Here is a 23,489-nt window from a genome sequence, read left to right as displayed (position 1 = left end):
CGGCCACACCCTCACCCGCTCGTGTTCCACCCAGACGGGAACTAGGTGGGACTCTGCCCCACAGCAGGATTCTGGACAGAGAGGGCAGGCGGGGGCCCCAAGGCGGGCTCACCTGGGCTCCAGGCACTGGGAGAACTTGTGGAGCAAGGCTCGGCCCCAGCGGCCGCTGAGGAGCCTTCCAGGGGAGTTCTGCCCTCGGAGCTACAAAGACGCCCACCCCAGGCCATACACGGTGGCCCTTGCCCCTGGCCTTCGCCAGCCAGTCCTGAAGCCTCCACCCTGCGCCCCAGGCTCTGGGCCCTCCTCAGCATGGACAAGAGTAAGGCTGTCCCCTGCGAGGGCTGGGCCGGCAGGGCTGCTCTGGCATTCCTGCACCCAGTGCCCTGCGGCTCCAATGTGTGCTCGGGGACCACTGCTGAGCCCGGGCCAGAGCCGGCTGCCTACCCCCAGAGTCCACCCCTCCCTGCCCTTCCTCCAGGCCCGGCTGAGTCACAGGCACTCAGACATTCCCAAGGCCTATTTTTAGCAGCTTGTCTCCCAGGACCCCCTGTCTGCCCCAAGGTCCTGCCCCAGGTGGCCGTGAGGTGGGGGCGGGGGGGATGGAATCTGTGCTTTCCCAGGAGGGCTCCGACCCTGTCCTCCGGGCCTGAGACCAGCCCAGGCAGGAGAGAGTCCCTCCCCTCCTCTCTTGGAAGCAGGCCCGGGATGCAGAGGGGCTGGGGCACCTGAGCCGTGAGCCCCCTCAGCCAGCCCTGCCAGGGCCTGCAGCTCGGCTTGTTGAAGTGCCCCTGCCCTCCCTACCCACCCCCGCCCCCCAGGATGAGCCTGGTGCCAGGAATCTCTGTATCCTAGAGCCAAAGGCCATGCAGAACGGCCTCAGATTCCAGCCTCGCCAGTCCGGCAGCTGGGCATGTTCACCGCCCCAGACCCACCCCTGCAGCCACTGGGCCCTGAGAAAGTGTGCAGCCCGCACCTGGCCGCCTCTCCCAGCTGTCCTCCCTGGCCCCGCCCCCAGCGGCCCAGGGCCAGGCTCACAGGCACTCGGTGACTTCTTGACCCTCAGCTCCTGGAACCACTACCAGTGCGTTGGTGCTGGAGAAAGGTCATGCCCCCTCCAGGCCTGGAGGGGCTCAGGGAGGCTAGCGGAACAGGGCGGGATCCCCAGGGAGCCTTCACAGCAGAGGGGCAGCCCAGGGCTGGCACTGGGGGGTCACTGGCCCAGGGGAAGCTGGTGGGGCTGGGAGGGAGAGGGGCTGGGGGATCTAGGGCAGGGGTCAGGGGATTCCGGGACTCAGGAAGTGGGGACAGAGGAAGCTGAAGAGATGCCTGGCGTGGGGGGCAGGGGAAAGAACACCAGCCAGGGCCTGATGGGATGCATGGGGGCTCAGAGGGCCCTGTGGAGGAAGTGGGGAAGACTGGACCGGTGGGAGGGGGTGAGGCTGGGGAGCAGGGTGTCAGAGGAGGCCGGGGTGCCCTGCCCAGCCCTGGGGTTCTGGAGCAGAGAGAGGAGCTTAGATGGCATTTCAGGGCCGCCTCGCTGGCCGGCGGGGTGCCCGAGGAAACACCTGGCTCCCTGGAGCTGGGGTCCCCTAGGGAGCCCCGGCAGCGCGGGGCCCCCGCGGCCCCCACTGGCGGCACCCGGCGACCGCGAGGAGCCCGGCGGGAGCTGCCCCGCCCCGGTTTCCATGACAACCCCAGGGAAACAAACAAGGAGGCTCAGCACTCTCCCGCGAGCAGGAAACGGAACGCGGCCTCCCCGGCCAGACCCCGCGAGTGGGAGGCACTAGCGCCAAGCAGGTTGCGGCCGATCCGCCCTCTGGGGGACCCGGTGCCCCTCACCCTGCCCGCAAGGCGGCAGTCACACAATAGGCGCCCCTCCTCCCGGGTCTGGGGGAAGGGCTCGCAGAAGATCGCGTTTCCCTCGCGTAGTTTCCACTGGAGCTTCACAGAGGAAGAGGGGCCCAGCTGTGCTCTCAGCAGCCCCCACTGGCTGGACGGCAGGAAGTTTCCATCCGGCAAGAGGAGCCCTCGGCAAGGGCGGGCCTGGGGGTGCCCCCAACGACCCCCCCAACCAGGGAGCTTCGGCTTAGCAGGAGGGAGGGGGGAATGGGGAGAGTCGTCCCAGCCGCTCCTCTTGAGTGCACCCCTTACCTCTGCCCGGGGTGAAAGTGGGGCGCCCCTGGGGTACCTGCACCAGGGCCTCCCACCCCCCGGGGCAGGCCAACCCGCCTTGCACGTCCTGGCTGCGTTCCCGGCGCCGGCCAAATCCAAGGAGACACTGCTGCCCACGCTGGACGCCCGGACGGGCCTGGAGGAGGGAGGGCGGCTTGGGATTGCGGACACCGAGCCGGCCGCTCCACCCGAGGGACACGGATGGCTGCTCGAAGGACAATGAGCCCGGCCTGGCTCAGCTGTCTCAACCTGCTTCCTGGAGAATGAGCCAGGGAGGGGCCTGTGCCAGGGGCTGGGGTGCTGAGAGCTGGCCCCGGGGGTGAGGGGGTGGGGGCAGGGCACATATGGAGTCGGCTGCCTACGGTGCCTACAGGCCCAGAGATGACCAGGTCCCGAAGCTCCTGGCTCCGGGAGGGCCAGGCCTCTGGGGATGCGGTACTGGGAGCAGGCCGGCGCACGCGCTGAGCCGTGGAAGGCGGGTCTACCAGGGCTCTGCCCCGGAGCGGAAGAGAAGAGGCGCCCTCTGGCGGGCTGCTAGGGAGCCGCGGATAAAGGGAAGGCAGGAGCGTGGGCGGGAGTCTAGGGGGCTCCTCCAGCTGCTAGGGGTTCCCGGTTGCGAAGGTCAGCCTGAAGAGGCCAGAGGTGACTCCATCAACACGGCAAACCAGATGCAGAAACTCTGTTCAGGCAGGAGCACTAGGCCCTCCAGACAGCCTGCATTCTGTCCCTGGGCTCCCACCTGCCCAGCTGAGAAGGTGAGCTCCCTGGGCAAAGACTGGCACAGATTCTGCCTCAGGTGTCCTGCCCACCCCTCGCCGCTCCTCCCCTGCAGGAGGGGTCGTCTGTCCCTCCCTCCCTCCACCGGGTGCCCTCAGCTCCCCTCCCTCCAGCTCTCTGCTGGACCAAGGCACCGCCTGGTTTTAGTGCCCCTTTCTGGGCACCAGGACCCCAGCCTCCCGCACTCCCCACCTCCCTCTAGTCCTTCCCAAGGGCCCAGCCCCCCACTCGCCTAAACCAGCCCAAACAACATCCTCCCTGCCTGCCACCCATGGGCATCACCCTTGGGCACAGGGCCCCGCCCCCACCTGAAACCGGGCCCAGGCATGCCGGGGGCACTTGTACTGAGAGATGGGCCCTCGGCTGCGAGTCCGCCCCAGAGTTGCAGACACGTGCGCCCTTGACCTTCAGACCTTTTATTGGTAGCAAAAGTCCCAGCACTCAGAGTGTGAGCCACGTGAGGGCGGTGGGCGGGCGCTGGCGAGGCAGGCGGGAGGAACACGGTGAGGGGCGTGGCTGTGGCTGTCACTGGCAAGTGGGGCATAAATAACACTGTGGGCGGGATGGGGGCGGCTCCACCTCAGAAAGGTCACCCAGGCCACAGAGACACCAGGGGCATGTGGGGCCACGAGACCCCGACGTGGGGACACGTGGGGCCAGGACGAAAGGGGGCAGCGGGCCGTCGGGGACACACAGGCAGATACACCCGGAGACAGGGACGGGGCAGGGTCCTGGGGTTAGGGTCCTCCCCCAGCTCTCTGGCCCTGGACTTGCAGGTGCAGAGGCGGCCTGGGCAGCGGGCACTCTCCCCGCGCAGCCAAGCAGTGGGCCTGGGGTCAGGGACCCGCACAGAGCGGCCCGGGGGCCTAGGGCTGAGCTTTGCCTTCAGGGTCCTTGTCATAGATGTAGCTGCCCACGGCTCCCGTGTTCACTCCTGCAGAGAGAGACCGCTTGGTGGAGGAGAGGGCGGGAGGGGGCCCGCGGCCCACACTCCAGCCGACACTCACCCTTGGGTCCGAAGAGTATTCCGTAGCAGGGCTTGTGGCAGTAGGGCTGGCCATCGTGCTAAGGACAGGGTGCGGGTGGTGAGAAGGGGGCCACAGACTCCACGCCCACCGCCCCCGGTGGCCTCCTCCACGTCCAGGCGCCCGGCACCCTGAGCCCTCGGTTCCCCAGGTGGACTTGGAGGACGCAGCGCCGCCGCACCAGCGTCCGTGCGCGGTGCGCGCACCGCGCCAGGCGGGCCTCCAGGGGGCAGCGCGCGCCGCCCCTCCGGGCCCGCAGCTCCCCTCGGGGCCCGCCTGCCCACCCCAGACCGCAGCCCCCGCGGGCCCCCGCCCGCCCCTCCCGGCCCGCCTCTCCCTTCGGGGCCCGCCTGTCCACCCCAGACCGCAGCCCCCGCCCGCCCCTCCCGGCCTGAAGCTCCCCTCGGGCCCGCCCGCTCCACCCCGGACCCCCGCCCACCCTCCTCGGGCCCTCGCGTCCCCGGACCCTCATAGCCCTCCTCGGGCCCGCCGCTCGCCCCCCGCGCCGGCCCCCCTCGCCGTCCGGGGCCGCTCGCCTCTCACCTCCGCGTGCCCGCCCGGGGTCAGCGTCTTCCCACAGCGCTCGCAGCGCAGGCACGGCCGGTGCCAGTCCTTGCCCAGAGACGTCACCTTCTCGGCTGGGGAGGGGACAGAGGATGACGCCGGGGCGCCCGGGGAGCCCTCCCAGGCAGGGGCCGGGCGCAGCCACTCACCGAAGTAGACCCTCTTGTTGCAGCGAGGACACATGTTGGGCTCCCCGGTGAACGTGGTGACGCTGGAGGCTGGGGGAGGGGCGGGGTCAGGGTCTGCCGGCGCCGACCCCACCCCCGAGCCACACACTCACCCCGCCCACCTCTGCTGGGCCCCTTCGGGGGGCCGCTGGCTTTCCGCTCCTCAGTTCGGGCCACCGGGACCTCGATGGGGCCGGTGACCTGGGGTTTCTCGGCAGAGGGCTTCTCGTAGATGTAGGAGCCGGCCCCTCCGATGTTCACCCCTGGGTGGGGGCAGGCACTGGACACGGGAGCCCGGGCCCTCCCCACCCCCGCACCTCTCAGCCACCCCCAACTTCCCAGGAAGGCTCCTTCAGCCATGGGGGGCCAGGACCGCATCCCCAGAGGGCCGCAGTGGGGAAGGCAGGGAGAGTGCTTGTCCTTCCAGGAGGGAGGGGACCGCACAGGCAAGGGGAGAAGGGGACCTGGGCCGTCTGAGCTGGGCGGGGTGTCCCCACCGGCCTGGCCCATGGGGGACCCAGTCTCACCTTTGGGTCCAAACAGCGTGGCATAGCAGGGCTTGTGGCAGAAGGGCTTTCCATCATGCTAGGCAGAGGGCAGGGGTTGAGGGCGGGGGTCTGGCCCGGCTCCCCGCCCCCTCCCTGCCTGGGGGAGGCGCTCACCTCGGCATGGCCCCCAGGGGTCAGCGTCTTGCTGCAGTGCTCGCACCTGAGGCAGAATCTGTGCCAGTCTTTGCCCAGGGAGCTCACCTTCTCAGCTGGGCAGGAGGGCAGTGTCAGCACCGCGCCCCCAGCCCCCATGCTCAGCCCCCGCTGCCCCCAGGTCCCAGGCAGCCTTGGCATCTGGGTCCCCTTCACCCCCCAGGAGCCATGTGGCTGCCCCCACTATCTGCTCCTCATCACCCTGGGTCACTGCTTGGACCAGGCAACCTGGACGGGCTTCCAGCTCAAACCTGCCCCTCCCTGACACATGCCGCACACACCTGCCCCTCACACGGCCCCAGAGCCTCCAGGAGGGCCCTACAGGAGCTGGCAGAGCCTCAGCCTGGCTGATGGCAGTAGCGTCAAGCCTCCAGATCCCCGGTGGAGAGGCCAGTCCCTGTGGCCCCCCAGGGGACAGGGCAGGGCGCCGGCTGTCCATATTTGGCCTCCTCACCCTAAGCTGCGAGAGCACCGCCCCTCCTGCCTCCGGCTTTGGCGCCCAAGGTCTGAGACCAGCTGCTAAGGGTCACGTCGGGGGCCCTCCCTGCCCCCTGCCTCCCCCTACTCCAGGGCTCCTGGGCCGTCTCCCGATGGACGGAAGCTGGGGCTTCCCCAGGGAAGCACAGCAGGAAAGGGGCGGAGGACGGGGCAGGAAGCCGCTGGAGCTGAGCTGGAGTCCTCCCGACTGGAAGGGGCCTGGCCAGAGGAAAGGGGAGGAGAGGGGTGGGTGGGCTGGGGCCCCTCCGCTCGGGCAGGACTGGCCAGGGAGCGGGGACTCCTTCCCAGAGTGGCCCCTGCTTGGGCCAGGCCTCCCCCAGGGCACCAGCAGGGCGGGGAGCAGGAGCCGGGCCAGCACACCCCCAGGCCCAGGCGGCCTGGGAGGCTCCTGGAGGGCAGCTTGTGCTCCTGGTGGCTCAGGTTCGGGGCTTGGAGTTCTGGCTCCAGTGACCCTGGTGGCACCTGCTGGCCTGGCCAGGGGCAGCCTCTGGGACCCCCACCCACCATCCCCTTCCCAGGGGCACCACAGGCTTATAGATCTTTCTGGCCACTCCACCCTAGGAGGCTAGGGCTCAGACTGGCCAGGCCTCCCACAGGTCCATGCCAGGGCAGACAGGAGCTGGCTGAGCCCAAGGCAGGCTCAGATCCCATGCCAGACTGGCATCCTCTCCCAGCTCTCCCGCTGGCCAGCGGTTGCCGAGGCAGCTGCGGTTCAGGGCAGCCAGAACCATGCTGCTCTGGCTAGCTGTTAGGCTGTGGCCACTGGGGGGCAGGGGAATGACCCTCGGACCCACCGGGCAGGTCAATGGCCACACGTTACCAGCCCACGTTGGGAAGGCAGAATCGACTGAGTCTAATGGCTTGGAAAGGAACCAGCTCCCACCCAGCTGCCATTGTCGGGGACGCAAAGACTTGGCATCCTGAGGTCACTGCGGGGTGCCCTGGCCCGGCTCCTCTGTGCACCCACTGGGGTGCAGCCGGACTCGGGGTGGCAGCCTCCTGGCCCCGCCCCTTCCTCCACCAGGGCCTCCAGACCAGGAGAGAAGCCAGCCTTTGTTTTCTGCTGGGAGCCAGCAGCCGCCCAAGCAGGCAGAAGCGCTTTTCCGGGTTGTCCACGGGACTGTCGGCCCGTCCCTGAGCTGGCCTGGCCCGGAGTAAAGATGTGGGCAGCGGGGCTGGCAGGACAACCCTGGGGCTGGCCCCTACCCTGAGCCTTACAGGGATGAGTCCTGTCCGAATGGGGACCGAGGGCTGGGCGGGCTCCCCAGCAGGCAGCCGGAAGCTCCGCGGCCTCCAGCCAGGCCAGAAGCACTCCAGGCCAAATCCGGTCCCTCCCCTCTGGGAACAGCAAACAACGGCCTGCGCCTCCTCCTCCCACCCGTCCGCAGGGAAACCAAGGGGCCATCTTCACCTCGGCCAGTCCCCACCTCAGACCCAGGCCACTGCCCCAAGGATGACGAGAGAAGGGTCTTCTCTCTGTCCCTGTCTCTCCTGCTCTTCTGACTTGTGCCACTGTCTGTCTGTGCGGGAGTTGGTGGGAGGCTTAGTGGGCAGGGACCCTGGCAAAGTTGGGGAGAGGGCCAGCCAGGGTGAGGGAGAGTGGGGGAGTGAGCCAGACATCAGGTTAGGAGTGCCAGCGAGTGGTGCGCCCATGGGAGGCAGTCTCTGCCAACCCAGGGGGCTTCCAGGCAGAGACAGGCTCTCCTCCCCACTCTCTCCTCCCGGATGCCACTGTTCTGACCTTGAGGAGGTAGGGGGCCTGGCCACCTGGGTTCCAGCGCCCTCTCCTGCTTGTGAGGGTTCGTTCCTCACCCCAACCGCAGGAGAGTCCAGGGGGAACTTGCGCCAAGAAAAGGAGCGTGTCGGAACGCGTAAGAGGTGGAGGCCAAGGTCGCCCCCGCATGGGCTGAATCCAGACAGAGCCTAGACCTGGCCCAGCGTGGGCAGAGGTCGGGGCTGGGGTTGAGGGTCATGAAGCCAGCCGGCCCGGCCACATGTCCGTGGGTGGCGCGACTGGGGTCCGAGCGAAAGGGCAGAGAAAGGCGGGAGCGCGCTGGAAGCGTGCAGAGCTTGCTGCTGCGCCCGACCCCGCCCCGCTGGGCACAGCCAGGCAGGACCGCGATCGGCCCGCGAGCGCAGAGCGCTCCCCCAAGCCCGGCCGCTTTCTGGAGGGTCCACGCGCCCCCGCCCGCCAGGCCTCGGGCCCCCGCCTCGCCCCCATCGGCTACTTCGGGGGTTCGGGCGTGGCCGCCCCCAGCTCGTCGCCGCTCCACCCTCCGGCCGCACCCGCGTGGGCAGCGGACGAGCCGGATCCGGGCCGGGCATCCTGGGGTGGCGGCCGGGCGCTGGCCGACGAGCGCGGGGGGCTCGCGGCTCTGCAGCGGGGAGCTGACCCCAAGGGCGGCCGGGCCCGGGCACTCACCGAAGTACACGGTCTTGTCGCACTTGGGGCACTTGGAGGCCATGGTCCGTACGCCCAGTCGCCCCGCGTTCTCCGCGCGCGCCCGTCTCCCCGCCGCAGCCGCTGCCTCCGCCGCGCCCGCCGCGCCCGCCCCGCCCGCCCGGCTGTCCGCTCGCCCATTGGCCTGCGGCCGGGGCGGGGCGTCGGGAGCCCGCCCCCGGGGTCTGGCCGCCCGGGACGCCGCGGGGGCAGGGGCGCACCTGCCGGGGCGGACTGGGGGCTACGGGACCCGCCTGGCGCCCCCTGGCCTCCGTCGCAGGGTGGCCTCTACCGGGCCCGCTCGGTCCTCGCCTGTTTCCATGGCAACTTCGGGGCAACCGGCTGGGCCGCGGGTGGGGCTGGGACTCCGCGGCCCCCTGACGGCGGGCGTCCTGGCCAGCGGGGCCTCGGCCCGGAAGGGCGGCGTCGGGACACGCAGACTGACGCCCCGACGGCGCAGCAGCCCGCCCTGCCCGGTGCTGGCGTCCGGGTCCCCAGAGGACCCCACCCCACCCTGCTGGGGCCGCCGCCCTCTTCCCTTTGTTGCTCGGTTTCTATAGCAACGGCCTCGCTCTGGGACAGGAGCGGGATTCGGGCGGGAGCGCCACCCGGTCCAGGCCGGGTCCCGGCCCCGCCTAGCACTGTCAGTGGTGCTGGAGCCTCAGCGGGTGGAGGGCAGGGCCTCCGCCACTTCCAAAAACAGCTCGAGAGAAACTGCTGGAAGGGGATGAGGGAGAGGGTGCCTGGCAGCGAGGGGGCCCGCCGTGTGTACTGCAGGCTCTGAAGGCGCCCTCCCCAAGCTCTCCCACCCGAGGGCGATGGCGGGGGAGCCGGGAGACAGAAGGCGTGGGGCCCCTAGGGTGCCCCCTCTGCGGGCGCAGCGGCCACGTGGGCAGACGCTGCCACCTGCATTCCATGCCATTCCGCCCTGGATGCCCGCCCCATCTCTCCTCCAGACCCAGTAGCATCGGGCCCAGGGCCTCTGACCTCGGCCTGTTGGCCCCAGAGCCTCCTGGAGGGCTGGGGAACTAGAGATCTGCCAGCGGTCAGGGCCTCTCCCCAGGGGGCCTCCAGCCCCTCCCAGCAGGACTGCCTGGCCTCTCCCACCCCTCCCTGCCTCTGCCTGGTGCCATGCAGAACCTGCCCGAGCACCAGGGTCTGGGGACCCGGAGGTCAAGGCGGCCATCTCCCAAGGGCTCTTTCCTGGGCCTCCATTCCGGCTGAGCCTCAGGTGTGGCAGATGGACAGACGCCTAAGCCCAGATGACTGGGTCCAGTCTGGGCAGCGGGCTCCAGCTCCCTCACCCCCTGCCCTGTGTCTCTGAGGCTCTTTGCTGGACACCAGGTCCCCCCACACCCAGTTCCTCTCCCTGGCGGCGTCCAGGGCCTGCTTCTGGCCCCTGGTGCCAGTGTGTTCAGAGTGGGTGAGGGAGCTGGTCTCGCAGGGCAGTTTCACAGCAGCCCCCCATCTGAGGCACCCCGAGGTGCTTCCCCTCCTCCCTGAGGCGCCCCCACCTCCCTGAGGCGCCCCCTCTCCTCTCTGAGGTGCCCCTCACCTCCCTGAGGTGCCCCCCTCCTCCCTGAGGTAACCCCCCCCTGAGGTGCCCCCACCCCCCACACCCTTCAGCCACTGCCATTTCCATGAGTGAGGACAAGAGCCCTCAAGCTGCTGACCAGTGGGGAGGCGCCCTCTCCCTGCATTCAGCTCTGGCCCTGAGCCAGCCAGGGTGGAGACTGGAGAGGAGGCCTCCGCGGGCCCCCTGTTGGGCTAGGTGGCCCGCAGGTCAGCCCCCCAGCCGCTCCTGGCTCAGGCTGGGTGTCCGGTGTCTCTGAATAATTCATGGGCCCCCACTTGGCACTCCTTGCCAAGTGCTCTGAGCCTGGGAGCCCCCCGGACCCCAGGATATCAGCCTGTGTGACTCCACCCCACCCTGAAATTTGCAGGACTGCTGTCGAGGGCAGGCTGGCTGGGCACAGGAGCCCTCTCAAGGAAGCTACCTGTGGGCCCCAGCCCTGCTTGGAGAGAGGGGGTGGAGCCAAGGAATGGCATTCCGCCCTGGCAGAGGCCCTGGGCAGGGGTGGGTGGCGCGGGCACCCTGCCTCCCAGCTGCAAGGCTTGGGCTGATGCGCTGGGCTGTGCGGGGCCAGCTGGGAAGGGGCACTGATCAGTGGACACAGAGCCCCATGTCAGAGCTAGAGGTTGGGACAGGCATGGGCCATGGGGCTGAGTGAGGATGGCAGGGCTGGAGGGAAGCAGGCGGGGCCCCGCTGGCCAGGCGTGGGGGCAGGTCCCTCCCGTGAGGCTGCAGTGGAGCAGTGTCCTGGTGGCACTGGCAAATGGCACACAGGAGACCAGGCTCACATTCCCGCAGGGCCCCCAGGGCTGTGCCCAGTGGTGGGCAGTGGGAGGTCCCAGGCGGGGCAGGCTTGCATGCTGAGTCCCTCATGGGGACGGGCCCACCTGCGATGCCCTTGGCCCTGGGGGCTGGATGCTGCAGGCCCCTGCTGGGCCCACAGGAGCCGGGTTCTTAAAACTTCACTCCTCCTTGCCAGCACCCACCTCCCACCCCACTTCTAGGCCTGGCACAGACCTCTCAGACATGCAGTCCAGGCCCTGCCTGTCTCTGGGCAGGGGGAGGGCTGGCTGGGGGGAGGCCCCTCACCTGCCCACCGTGCTGATGGAAGGGGCAGGGGGAGGGCTGGCTGGGGGGAGGCCCCTCCCCTGCCCACCGTGCTGATGGAAGGGGCAGGGGGAGGGCTGGCTGGGGGGAGGCCCCTCCCCTGCCCACCGTATGATGGAAGGTAGTGCCTTTGTCAAGGTCGCCAGCCCGGCCTCCCAGCCCCACCGCTGGAGCTGGGGGATGGGCGGGTGTGGGCCAGCCGTGTGGGGTGGCGTGCCCCAGCCCCTCCTGACACCCTGGCCCACCACCCAGTGGGGCCCACAGCAGGCCCTTGGACGCCAGGACACCGCTTATCTGTCCCCGGTAAGGCAGCAGAGTGGCTTCTATTTTAATTCTCCAGCCGAGATGTCCACACATCACAGTGGGGCTGGAGGCACAGCAGACAGAGCTCAGGAAGGGGCCCCTCCAAGGGCCTTGCGGACCCCTCCCTCTGGCATCTGGCCTGGGTGCACCCGTCCAGTGGGCCTGGAGCGGGTGTGCAGGGGGCCGGACCGAGGTAGGGTTTCTGAGAACGGACTTGCTGAAATCTGAGCAAACTCTCCCAGAGGAAACGGCACACCTGCTTCAGGCGGCCCCGTGGCTCCTGGCAGCCATCCATGGACAGCTGCAGCAGGCTCTGCCAGGCCGGCCAGCAGCCCGGCTGACCCTGCCACCCTGGCCGCCCCAGCAGGGGAGCCTGGCACCTGCCGGTCTGGGTCCCAGGCCAGGCCCGGACCACCCCTGCCTTGGACAGACATGGCGTTGTCGGCTCCCCGCATGGGAGTCCCGAGCCCTGATGGACCTTTCTCTGCCCCCATGGGGCAGGTGATGGGCACGGGGCCAAAGTGAGGCAGCAGGGGTGCCCCCAGGCCAGCCTGCAGGGGCCACATGCTGCTGCCCAGGCTTCTCCCTGGACATCCCAACGCCGGGCAGACCCAGGCAGGGGGTGGCTTCCAGACCCACGGAGGGGGTGGGGGGTGGGGCACTGGGCTCCTCTAAGGCGACGGGGGTGCGGTGGGCCCAAGACAGAGAGAGGAACTGAGGACACAGACGCAGGAAGGGCTAGTTGGATTTTTGTTTTTGTAAGTTTTTTTTCCTTTGTTTTTTTTAATATGAAAATTACTTGAAAAGACAAGGGGCCAACCCCACCAGGCAGCTCGGCCGGCCGCTGGCCACGCCGATCCTAACATTCCAGGTGTAAGTTACAGAGCTTAAGTTCATCTACAAAAAAGTAATAAAAATAAAATTTAAAATGGCACCTTCAACAGAAACAAAACCCCCGGCCGGCCCTGGAGCCCGCGTGCGGGGCGGGCACTCGGGCGGCTCCTCGGCTCCGCTCTGGCCAAAAAGTAAACACAAAGCTAAAAACAACGGCTCCCGGCGGGTCTGGAGTGGGTCGGGCTCCTCCCCGCGCAGCCGAGGGGCAGCTTCTCTGCGGGTGAGGGCGGAAGGGGCACTACCAAAACCGGGCGGCGGGCGGCGGGCGGGCGTGGGCTGGGCGTGGGCTGCGGTCAGAGCGCCGCGCGGGCGGCCTAGTCCTCGATGACGATGGGCTCGTCGTTGACGGGCGCGGGCGGCGGCGGCCGCAGAGGCAGGGCCTGGCTCGGGCGCAGGGCGATGGGCTTGTAGGGCCTACGGGCCGCGCGCTTGGTCTCGGAGGACGAGAGCAGCTTGCGGATCTTCCTGCGGTGCAGCCGGGCAGTGAGGTGGGGCACGCAAGGCGGCACGGAACCCCCGCCCCCGCGGGCCCCGCCCGCCCAGCCGCCCCACCTGGTCTCCTCAGTGGCCATGTAGAACACGTCGTCGGGGGCGTCGATCCAGTTCATCCGCCGCCGCTTGACGGGGGGCAGCGAGCCCCCCCGGATGAGGCGCACCTTGGTGGGGTACGCCTTCCCGTTGAGCAGGAGGTTCCGGCTTGGTCCCTGCAGTGGGGCAGGCCTGAGAGGGGAGCTCGGGGCCTCCACGCAGCACCCAGAAGCCCCATGGTGGCCGTCCCAGGGGCAGTGGGGGCAGGGGTCCCCAGAGGGCCATGAAGACCCCATGAAGACCTGGACACCTGCCCCTCCTCGAGTCCCCAGGGGCCTTCCAGATGCTCCCACAGCGCCCGGCAGGGCTGGGGGCCTCCCTACTAAGGCCCACGGAGCGTGTGTGTGCAAGCGTGTGGAGAACAGGGCCCTCGCACTCACCATGTGCCTGGTCTGTCCGTGGTTCGCCAAACCTGACAGGAGGAAGGAGGACAGGCCGTGAGGCCACGCAGGCACGTGCTGCGCCCACACGCGTGCCAAGGGCCCACAGCGGAGACGCAGGAAGCCCGGAGCTCCATCTCCCCAGAACTGCAGCCCACACCCAGGTGGGCCTTAGCTCCCGAGTCCTGGCCTTGCCCAGGTGGCTCTCAGGGGCCCCGGTGGGGGGGAGGGGGCGGTGTAGGAGCCTCAGATCTGAGCTCACTTCTCGAGGAGCCAGGACCACTGTGGCCTGGTTTACAGAGCAGCCAAGTGACAGCTGGCACTGCTACACGTACAACAGCAACAGGGAGCCCCCCCCCGCAGGGCAGGCCCTCCCCAGGTTCAGACTTCACCAGACTTCCTCCCAAGGGGCTCCCAGTCCCCAGCGTGGACCTGGGGCCAGGTGCCCTGCGGGAAGCTGATGGGAGTGCCCAGGAGAGGTCAGTAGGCCAGGCTCCAGCTAGCGGCTCCACTCTGTGGCTGGGGGGCTGGAGGTGAGAGCTGCCACCAGTGGCTCAGAAAAGGATCGTCCCGGGTCACAGGCTGTACCCTCAACGGGAATCAAAACGATCCGCAACTCCCAAACACACACGCAGTGAGTGCACGTGCGTGGCCGTGAGAGCATCGGTACACGGGCCTGTGGGCGTGCTGGTGAGTACACAGGCCTGTGAGCACATGTTGGTCTGAGTACACGCGCCTGTGAGCACATGTTGGTGTGAGTACACGGGCCAGTGAGCTCACGCTGGTGTGAGTACACGGGCCAGTGAGCTCACGCTGGTCTGAGTACACGGGCCTGTGAGCATGTTGATCTGAGTACACGGCCCGTGAGCATGTGCTGGTGAGTACATGGGCCCGCGAGCTCGTGTCGCTGTGAGTAGACGGGCCCGCGAGCTCGTGTCGCTGTGCGTACATGGGCCCGCGAGTGTGGGTCACGTGAGTGCATGTGGCTGTGAGCCTGTCAGTGTGCATCTATGTGGTCACATGAGCTAGTCTCCATCGCCTGCATCCTGCTGCACACATCTAACTCCTCCCAAAAGTGCTTCCTGACCAAGGTCTGTCTCTAGATGAGCCTGGAATAGCTGTCCAGCCCCCCTTTGCAGCACCTTCTAACTTGGGGTACCCACAACCCCAGCAGGCAGGGGCAGGGGCCCTGGCACCCAGCCTGCAGCGCTCACGAGCTGTCCACGGGTGTACACAGCCGTACACAGCGCTCAAGGCTCTGTGCTACTTACCCAGGTAGGTGCCTACCAGAGGGACGAGTGGCAGAGAGAAGAAAGCACACGGTTAGCGTGGGGGGTGCACATGTGGGGCCCTGGGGTGCAGGCAGCCACAGGCCACGGAGGGCCAGGTTAGGGAGTGAAGGACCCCTGGCGGCAGGGCCCTGGCCTAGAGCCGGCTCCTGCCATCCGCTGCTGCTCCGCCCACCACACGGCACCCCAGCGGGCCTGAATGTGGCCTCCAACACCCACCCAGGACCCAGGGCTAGGGTTGAAGTAGCGACGGGAACACGTGGATTTTGGAAAAACTGACCTAAGTCAATGGAGTTTATCCCACTGCTATCAAGAGCTCTTTACAAGTCAAGCCCTAAGCCCCAAGCCCTGTTGATAAGACCCGCTTCCCCTCCCATGGGATGTGGGCAGACGAGTGGGCCGGCCGCTCTGCTGAGACCAGGGACTGTGGGAACCCCTTAAGGATGGCTCCAGGGGAAGGGGGAGGTCAGCGAGGAGGCGAGGCTAGAGTGAGCTGGCGCCCCACCAAGGGGTTGCAGGCAAGGCAGCAGGGGGCCTGGGGCAGAAAGAGCCTGTGTCCAGATGGAGTGAGAGGACTGGACCTCAGTGCCACCACCTGACCCCCAGCACGTGCCTGCCAGGCTCTCGGACACACTGAGACGGGCGTGTCCAGGGGACCGGGCTGGGCCAGATGGCCACTGCCTCCCACCACCTTCCAGAGATCCAAGAACCAAGCCCAGGCCAGCCTTCCTGGGCCAGCAGGTCTCCAGTCCTGAGACTAGGGGAGGGCTCCGGCCATGTCCATGCTGGCTGCCCGGGATGCAGCGCGGGGGTACCCACGCTGGACCTGACCTTGCTGCTAGGAGGGGCTGGCGGGAGGAGCTCTGAGTGAGTTCCCCTAAGTTCCCCTTCTGCTGGTTCCATTCACCTCCCCCTCACCCGTCCTGCAACAGGCTGACCGTTGGGGGCACTGGCCCCCACAAGGCTGAAATGCCCCTCACTGGCACCGTGGTGACCTGGGACCACAAACGCCCCTCTCCCACTGAGAAAGCCAAAGCCAGCCCTGGGCAGGCGAGGGAGCCACACTCCAGAGGCCAACGCCAGCCACACCCGACAGCAGGGGGCCCCACGGTGGCCTGCCCAGCGTGTGCACCCCCACTTGGGACAGGGCCCCGCGGTCTCAGCCCGGGGTGCATCTCCCCGGGGGGCCCTGGCCTGGGCGTTCCCTGGGCCTTGCAGACCCCCACCCAGCCATGCCAGCCACACCACAGCTCTGTCCCGTCGGCACCTGAGGGGCCAGGGTCCCACAGCCCCCCACCAGGCAGGGCACGGGCAAGGTCACAAGCACAGGGTGGGCGGCACACGAGCTGAGGCTGACGGCATGCGGGCGGGCACAACGCGGCAGTGCAGCCAGTGCGGGCAGGCGGCGGGGGCACCAGGGCCGCCTGACGGAGGACAGTCCACTGACCGGCGCTGGGCCCAGACGGAAAGGCATTTTGTGAGCCGGGGCGCCCAGGTGGGGTTCGGGGGCGGCCCCAGGGCCTCTGCCGAGTGACAGGTGGGCGCTGGGTTAGGGGCGGCGGGGCGCAGCCCAGCCCGCGTGGACTGCCCTGGACGTGCCCTGAGCCATCCGCCGCACACACGGGAGCACAGCACACAGGCCCGCGCGGAGGGCCGGGCCTTACCCCTACTGGGCATCAAGAGGCGCTTCTTCACGTTGCCTGGCAGCGCCCGGCGGCAGGAGAGAGGAGAGAACACACGGTCAGCGGGCGCGGGCGCAGCGGGCACCAGGCACCCCAGGCCCACAGCCACACCGGCCGAGCCCGAGGCCCCCCGGACTCACCGTCGACCCCGTTGTGCTGCTCGTAGCTCCTCTTGCCCAGGATGGTAGGGGAGCCGTTGTTGATGACAGGGGCTGACTTGGCGGGGGTCAGGCCGCTGAGCACACCAGACACGCTCTTCACTGGGTCGGGCTTGGGGGGGCGGGGGTGCGTCTCTGCAGGGCCAACACAGCAAGTGGGCACACGGCCGCTCCTCAGCAGCAGCCCCACCACCCGGGAGAGCGTGAGCAGCCCAGGCCCCGGTAGGCACACCAGTGTGGCGCCCTGGGCACCCTGAGGGCAGCGACAGAGGCTGGGGCTAGACCCCTCGGTCCAGCCGACGGGCCCACCAGCGACCACCACCAGTCTACAGGCTCCAGGTGCCCACAAATGAGCAGGTCCCCTTAGTGGCCACCAAGCTGGCAGCCCAGGCTGGCCACTGGCCAGATGATGAACTAGGGGCTCTGTCAGCTGACCGGCTCCAGGAGGCGCAGGCCTACACCTGCCAAGCGCCCCAGCCCTCAGCGGCTCTCCGGGGCCAGAGCCCAGACAGCAGGAGGGGCCACAGCCGCCTGCGTCTCCTGGGCGCCCGCCAGCTCCCAGAGTCTTTCACAAGGGAATGCGGGCACAGGGGGAGGGACCGAATCCCAGCCCAGCCCAGACCAGCAGAACGAAGGGCCGCGGACGAATGGAGTGCTCAAGGCCCCAGGCCGCCCCTCTCTGCGTCCCTCCTGGAGGGCATGCCTCCCACCCAGCCCGGAGCCCACCCCAAAGGGAACAGCATGGGGAAGACCACTCCGAATCCTCACAGGAGCCTGCGGCGGGGTGGGGGCGGGCGGGGCGGACCCTGCGGAGGGCGGGGCGGGCGGGCTCACCGAGGAACCGCAGCACGGCCTCCAAGGGCTTCCGCGTGGCCTGCTTCAGCACCAGCGGGCTCTGGGAGGCTTCCGGCAGCCGAGCCGTGCCTGAGGGGGGCCAGGGTCAGTGCGCTCGCCCGCTGGCAGCACCCCCACCCCGCCCGCCCCAAGGGATACTCACACTCGGCCTTGATAGCCGCGCTGTTGATGGGCATGTAGGGGTGGCGGGCGGCGTGCCAGGGGCGCAGGATCTCGCGGCACAGGCGCCGGGCGATGCGCGTGAGCTTGGTGGTGTGCAGGTAGAAGGCCTGTCTCGTCTTCATTGCGAACTTTGGGCTCCCGCTGCTCCGCGCTGGGATGCCGTGGGGGCTCTGCGGAAGGGGGCGCGCCGCCCCGACACAGCGCCATGACCGCGGGCCGGGCCGCAGGGGCGGGGCGCGCGGGCGGGCGGGGCGGGGCACGGGGCGGGGCTTACCATGTTACTGCGGTTGGGTCCCGGCCTCTCTCCATCTAACCGGGTTGGCATTTTCAAGCCACCATATTTCTTCCAATATGTCCAACAAGACGCGCAGAGGCGACACTGCATGTTAGGGGGACCCCAAGAATACCACTGGTAAGACTGGGTGGCTACGGACAACAAAGTTGAAAATAGACGGATTCTTAAGCAGAACCAGTGACGGCAAAGAGCATTCCACAGCTGTCGCCCGCCCACACCACCCCGGGCCTGGGCACCGCGCTCCCCTCACTCCCCATCAGGGCTCCTCCAAGCAGAGTGCGATCCCCGCCCCCAGGCCGGTCCCCGGGACGGTGCAGGGGTGCCCAGGGCCGCAGACTAGGGTGCACCTGGGGGCTACTTACTGTAACAGCTCTCGCAGGCCCGGCCGGCCCCAGGGCTCTGGCCTGGCGGCCCTGCGCCGTTCACCACACCTGCCTTGACGTTGTTGACGCTGATCTGGTTCGGGTTTGGCTTGTTACTTGGGTAAGGGAGAGAGGGAGGGCGTCACGGGATCATGGAGCCCCGGGAGCTCGGCTCTGGGACCCCAGCAGCCCCGTCCACATCCGCCTGGCCACAGGGCAGCCGCCAACCCCAGCTCTCTCCCCGCGGACTCGGGTCAGAGTCTGACCCCAGGCGGGACGGCTTCCAGCCTCCGTGCCCAGTGCTGCCTGACTGGCCGAGGGAGAGCCAGGGCTGGGTCCTGCCCTTCTGCCGCCCCCGCCATCCTGGGCTTCAAGGACAGGCCCCTGACTCGCCTAGACCCTGAGCCAGGGAGGCACCACCTGGCCACGTGAAGCCAGCGGCGGGCCTGGCCCACCCAGGGACATGGAGACACGGGGGCGGTGTTCTGGGGGTGCACTTACTAGTTGGGGATATAAACTTGCTTTAACTTGCTCTCCGCTTCAGCCGCTTTCAAGCGTTTCTTAAAACACAGAACACAGGGTCAGAGGCCAGCAGCTGGGTCTGTAGAGGGGAGACCCCGCCCGCACCGGCTGGCCCTCACCTGCTGCACGTATCTGTCGGTGGTTTTCCACATGTAGTAATACTCGATGATGCTGGTGAGTGACTTCCAGGGAAGCTGTGGAAGGGAGGCGTGTCAGTGGGGCCCCGCCCAGGCCACTGTCAGGGCCCAGGCTCGCCCTCTCCTGAGCAGACCACACGGCAGAGAAGCTCCTCCCCAGGTTCCCTTCCTGCCACAGCGACTGCGCCCGGCTTGCTGGCTGGCTGGCTGGGTGGGTGCTTCCAGCCCTGGTGCAGTGCCCGGGGATGAGGCGGGTGGAGGAGGCACCCGGGCCCCCGTCCCCTCCAGGCTGCGGGCTGCACACCGAGCGCCGTCTGCTCCCGCTGTTCTGGTGTCACCCCGGGCTCGCAGGCCACCTGCGGGCCTGCCTCCCTGAGCACATTCACCCACGACACCCGCTGGGGTGAGTTGACCGCAGGCGCATATCTCCTGCACCTGGCCCGTCACACGGGAGCACGAGGGGCCTGGGACCTGTAGGGGGCGCACTCCACTTATTTCTGGTGAGGAGGCCTTGCCGCCCTGCTGAGGTTTCAGCACACTCTACCAAGTCGGTCAAGGGGCCGGCTCAGGGCTCGGCCTGCACCGGTGGCACCAGGGCTCTGCAGGGCCCTGAGGGCCTCTAGGCCACACCTCTTCTCCACCTCCTGTGGTGAGCCCGGCACCAGCTTCATCTGTTCCAGTGGAGATGCTGCTGGGCATCAGACGCAGGCAAGGCCGCTGCATCCCGGCCTCTCCCTGGGGCTTGTGGTCAGGCCGGCCTGGCCACCCTGCTGCCCTCTCTGCACGGATGTGCTCCTCTGAGTGACCAGCATTTCGCCTCCTTTCAGATGAGCTCAAGTGTGTTTTAGGGACTGTGAGAGCAGGAGGGGTCCCTGCAGACTTGATTCCCACGTGCTCACTGGGGGACACTTCCAAGGACATATGCGGAAGCTCGGCTGGTTAAAAACAACCGGACTCAAACACGGCCAGGGCCTGAGGGCCAGCGAGGACCTGGACATGCCCAGGGCCCGAGGGTCAGCGAGGAGCTGGACCTCCTCGTCACCTCTAACAGATGAGGGGACGGAACACAGAGACCTGGGGAGCAGAGCAGCCCTGAGCCCGCCCCGCGGTACTCACAAAGTCTTGCTGAATGTCTGTGAAGTCTTTCCCGTACTTTTCCAGGGCCTCCTCAAAAAGGCTGGCCTCTGAGGCTGACCACTCCTCCATCTCGTCCCTGCAGAGCACGGGCCCACCCTGCGGCACCAGGGCTGAGATGGCCTTGGCAACGTCATACACGCTCCTGTGCAGCGTGTCCATGGCGTGGAACTGTGTGGGGCGGGAGGCAGGGTCACCTGGGCCCTGCGCTGGGACCCACCCCCAGCCCGGGTGGCGGACACACCCGGGTCACGTGTGGAAGGCCACAGGCTTGGGCCTCTGGGGAGGATGTGGGGAGAGAGCCGTGGGCAGGCAGGGCCAGCCTGGGGCACCTGAGCCTCCTTCTGGGAGACTTGCTGCCCGAGATGGGGTGGGAGGAAGGAGCAGGGCGGCCCCAGGACGGGCAGGTCAGCCTGAACCTGTGCGAAGATGGGGCTGCCACGCCAGGGCATCGAGAGCCCTGCCCTGGGTGGGGCCGTGCCCAGGGGGTTGACCTAAGCAAACGTGCTGGGCCTTGCTTGGCTGGCACCTGCTTACCAGGGTGATGTCCCGGGAGGCGGCCGCGGCGCTCATGTGCAGGCTGGGCTGCCGGACGGAGCTGCTGCAGTCCAGGGCCCGGGCAAAGGTGCCCACAGAGCTGGGGGGGGGGGCGGGAAGAGACACTGACCGCTGGAGCAGACAAGCAGGAGGCCAGGCAGGCCGAGCTGGACACGCACAGGGGCCTAGATTCGGCTGTCTCGGGGAGGAGTGCTCTGCTCTGGAGCTTGGGGACTCTGCCTGTCTCTGCAGAGCTCTTCTCATGAGACAGCCTTTGGGTTCCAGCGCTGGATGGCGCCTGGCCCAGGGCGGGGTGGTGGGGGAGCATGCAGCCCTGAGTGCTCATCAGACCTGCCCCGCGGGGGCCAGGGCGGCGGCCTCAGCAGAGACAGCTCCGCAGAGCACATCCGTTCATGTCCGGGAGGCCCAGAGCTCAGCCACGTCCGCCCCAGCGGCCTTCGCCCAGTCCCAAAGCTGGACGGGCACCCTGTCCCACCCCGCAGTCTTCGGAAAGAGCCCCGGCCTGTTGGGGGGTGGCTCTGAGCAGCCCTCAGCCAGCTCCGCGTGCAGGAAGGGCCAGACCTCCCCAGGGACCACACAGGGGTCGCGACAGAGCAGGCCCCGCCCCACCGGCCTCATGTGCCCTTCACTGGGCAACACCCCGAGGACAGATGTCCCAGAACCCACCACATGGTGGGCAAGCAGTTAAGGCCGTGCCAGCTTGTGCCCTGCCTGCCCGGCACTCACCGGGCCACCACCAGGAACTGGTCAATCTGCTTGTCCACGAGTGGGTTGCGGGCCTCCCACACCTTGGTCTCCAGCTTGGACTGGTCTCGGCCGTCCTCCTCGCCTGCGGAGAAGGGGTGCCGCGGGGTGAGGCCGCTGGGGCCGCGGGAGGAGCCCCGAGGCTCTAGTGAGAGCTCAGGGCCCAGGGGTCCCCTTAGGGCCTGGCCTACTGGGGTGAGGGGTGGAGCACCCCCTTCTGCAGGGAGGGAGAGGGTAAGTGAATCCGGGGCGGGGACACAGCACGCGTGTGTGCACACACAAAGCAGCACACGGAAACGCGTACACAGACACACGTGTACACACACGTGCACACAGACACAAGCACGCACACACAGGAATGCAGGCATACACACACATGGACGCGGTCTGGTCAGCGCTCCAGGGCGAGCATGGCACAGGGCACGCCTTCGCCTCTGGAATGGGGTCCGGGTCTGGGCCCCCAGGCCCTTGGAGGAGCCACCAGGAGGGCAGCAGCACAGCCGCTGGGGGAAGGGCGGGCGGTTCGGATATGGTCGGTTGAGCTCTTTACCCCGAGCCACCACAGGGTCAGGTGCCACTGCGCCTGGCCCCCGTGCCAGCCCCTCACCACCAGCGCACTGATGCTGGCTCAGCACAGACACTCGCCCACCACCCGGGGCCCTGAGGCCGGAGGCCTCGTCTCAGGGCGTCTTCTCCCTCAGCCTGTGGGTGGCACAGGGGAGCCTAGGGCCCGGCCGTGGACGCTTCTGTCCTGGGCAGCACCTGTGCCAAGGGCCGGTGTGCTCTGGTCAGCAGTGGGATGGGACCACGAGGAGGGTCTGCAGAACGCCCACCCGGCGTGGCTGGGCTGGCATGGAGGACACGTCACACCCACATTCAACTCGGGCACCCGAGCTGAACGTCTGCAGACGCTTTCAGCCACGGTCACTCTCGGCAGGAAGCTGCTTCCAGGGCCAGGACCCCCGCGCATTCGGGAAGCCCGTGGAGCCTGGGGTGGGTGCGGGTCAGCAGAGCCGCCACAGCTTAAAGTCATTGGAGAGACACGTGCCCCCTCGTCCTGGGGAGGTCACCCTGGCGGGCTACAGGGGCGCGCTGGGCCAGGGGCCCACGGGAGGGAGCCCGGCACCGCAGACATGCAGGGCTGATCCAGGGATGGGGCATGGAGATCCGAGAGCCTGGGGTGTGGGGCTGTGGGACGCGATGGGGCGTCTGGAGGATGGGCATGCTGCGCTCCCTCCGGGCGGCGCCTTGGCACTGAGACCCTCCCCGGGTAAGGCGGGGACCCTCCTCTTGGATCCAGGCCCCAGCGATGTGGCCAGGCAGCCAAGCCCAGAACCCCGGGTGCAGTGGCACGCCTGTCCCAGCGCCACGCCGGCTGGCAGGCAGCATCACGGCACGCTCTGTGGCCGCCACATACACGCACGGCTGGGGCACAGCTTCACAGTGGCAGGGCCCACGCCCCAGGAGGTGCGGGGAGACAGCAAGCTGAGGCCTTCGCCAGGGCCCCCGAGTCAGGAGTGGGAAAGGCCTGGGTTGTGGGCAGGGCCAGCCCAGGGCACCTGAGGACAGAGGCTCGGCCCCGCCGGGTACCCAGGCAGGGGGCAATGTGAGCTCACCCAGGCAGCAGCAACGTGAGCACTCTGGACACGTGAGCCACCAGCATCCCTGAGGCCTCACCAGGACCCCCAAGGACGCCTGACCCCGGAGGGGGGTCCACAGCCAGCACGGCCGGCTCTGTTCCAGCGGGAGACGCAGTGCGGGGGCCCCAGGATGATGCGAGCGCTCACAGGGCCGGAGGGAGGCCGGCTCTGTTTCAGCGGGAGACGCAGTGCGGGGGCCCCCAGGATGATGCGAGCGCTCACAGGGCCGGAGGGAGGAGCGGCCAGGCCCGCCCGTGATGGAGCTGGACACACAGGGCAGACGGGGGAGCCGCCCCGCCACCCGCTTCCCATGGGCTTGGCTCAGCGCCTCCCTGACACCTGACCAGACAAGCAGGCGCCCCAAGACGGAGACTGAGGCCCCAACAGGGAGGTGGGTGTGAGTGTGTGGGTGAGGTCCGAGTGAGGTGTGCCACAGGTGTGTGCACATGTGTGCAACAGGAAACGTGCACACGGGCCAAGGGCAGAGCCCAGGACGAGTGGAGCAGCTGGGGAATCGGGAGGCGTGGTGGCCACAGAGAGGAAGCTTCTGGGGATTCCTGCACAGAGGAACCCGGGGTGCAGAGCAGAAGGGGAGCCAGGCCTGGCCCACGCCCCACAGACGCAGGAGACGCTCGCCAGGGCCACCTGAGGACGAGAGAGCAGCGGCCACGCGCTCCACAAGGGACCCAGGGACCCCGGGCGGCCTGGGCACCTCACACAGGGCCAGCTCTGCAGGGACACAGACTCCAAAGAGAGCAAGGC

The 23,489-nt window shown here is 68.4% G+C and overlaps 2 protein-coding genes across 8 annotated transcripts in view; both read right to left on the bottom strand.

The window, feature by feature from the left end:
* Window positions 1–3,349: 3,349 nt before the first annotated feature.
* CRIP2 (cysteine rich protein 2) lies at window positions 3,350–8,740 on the bottom strand. The gene is made up of 8 exons (XM_070358127.1): window positions 8,327–8,740; window positions 5,368–5,462; window positions 5,233–5,290; window positions 4,828–4,968; window positions 4,688–4,756; window positions 4,518–4,612; window positions 3,957–4,014; window positions 3,350–3,883 (listed from the first exon to the last, which is right to left on the bottom strand). The coding sequence occupies exons 1-8, from the start codon at window positions 8,367–8,369 to the stop codon at window positions 3,816–3,818; spliced, it is 627 nt and encodes a 208-aa protein (XP_070214228.1). The 5' UTR covers window positions 8,370–8,740; the 3' UTR covers window positions 3,350–3,815.
* A 3,324-nt stretch (window positions 8,741–12,064) lies between these two features.
* The window catches only part of MTA1 (metastasis associated 1), a 53,046-nt gene continuing 41,621 nt past the window's right edge, over window positions 12,065–23,489 (bottom strand). For 6 of the 7 annotated variants that reach the window (XM_070358111.1, XM_070358109.1, XM_070358113.1 and 3 more), the window contains 14 exons: window positions 21,070–21,172; window positions 20,323–20,422; window positions 19,768–19,956; window positions 18,634–18,708; window positions 18,494–18,552; window positions 17,993–18,108; window positions 17,610–17,761; window positions 17,316–17,505; window positions 17,153–17,242; window positions 16,301–16,453; window positions 16,143–16,178; window positions 13,190–13,221; window positions 12,774–12,925; window positions 12,065–12,686 (listed from right to left, as the gene is read on the bottom strand). In XM_070358111.1, coding sequence (XP_070214212.1) covers window positions 12,536–12,686; window positions 12,774–12,925; window positions 13,190–13,221; window positions 16,143–16,178; window positions 16,301–16,453; window positions 17,153–17,242; window positions 17,316–17,505; window positions 17,610–17,761; window positions 17,993–18,108; window positions 18,494–18,552; window positions 18,634–18,708; window positions 19,768–19,956; window positions 20,323–20,422; window positions 21,070–21,172 — 1,598 coding nt within the window. In that variant the 3' untranslated portion in view covers window positions 12,065–12,535. Of the gene's footprint in view, window positions 12,687–12,773; window positions 12,926–13,189; window positions 13,222–16,142; window positions 16,179–16,300; window positions 16,454–17,152; window positions 17,243–17,315; window positions 17,506–17,609; window positions 17,762–17,992; window positions 18,109–18,493; window positions 18,553–18,633; window positions 18,709–19,767; window positions 19,957–20,322; window positions 20,423–21,069; window positions 21,173–23,489 lie in introns of those variants that run through there. The other variant, XM_070358114.1, reaches the window with a different exon arrangement.

The sequence above is a fragment of the Bos mutus genome, chromosome 21, assembly GCF_027580195.1.
Source record: "Bos mutus isolate GX-2022 chromosome 21, NWIPB_WYAK_1.1, whole genome shotgun sequence".
Classification (NCBI taxonomy): Eukaryota; Metazoa; Chordata; class Mammalia; order Artiodactyla; family Bovidae; genus Bos; species Bos mutus.
The sequence above is the reverse complement of the archived record's forward strand: the minus strand, read 5'-3'. Positions and strand labels throughout refer to the sequence as shown.

Bases quoted from the DNA above. Each gene is read 5' to 3' on its own strand.
- CRIP2 (XM_070358127.1), bottom strand. From the start codon at position 8,369: ATGGCCTCCAAGTGCCCCAAGTGCGACAAGACCGTGTACTTCG. The intron at 4,613-4,687 runs GTGAGTGGCTGC...TCCCCTCCCCAG, and splicing joins CAACAAGAGGGTCTACTTCG to CCGAGAAGGTGACGTCTCTG. The intron at 4,015-4,517 runs GTGAGAGGCGAG...CCCTGTCCTTAG, and splicing joins CCCCGGGCGGGCACGCGGAG to CACGATGGCCAGCCCTACTG.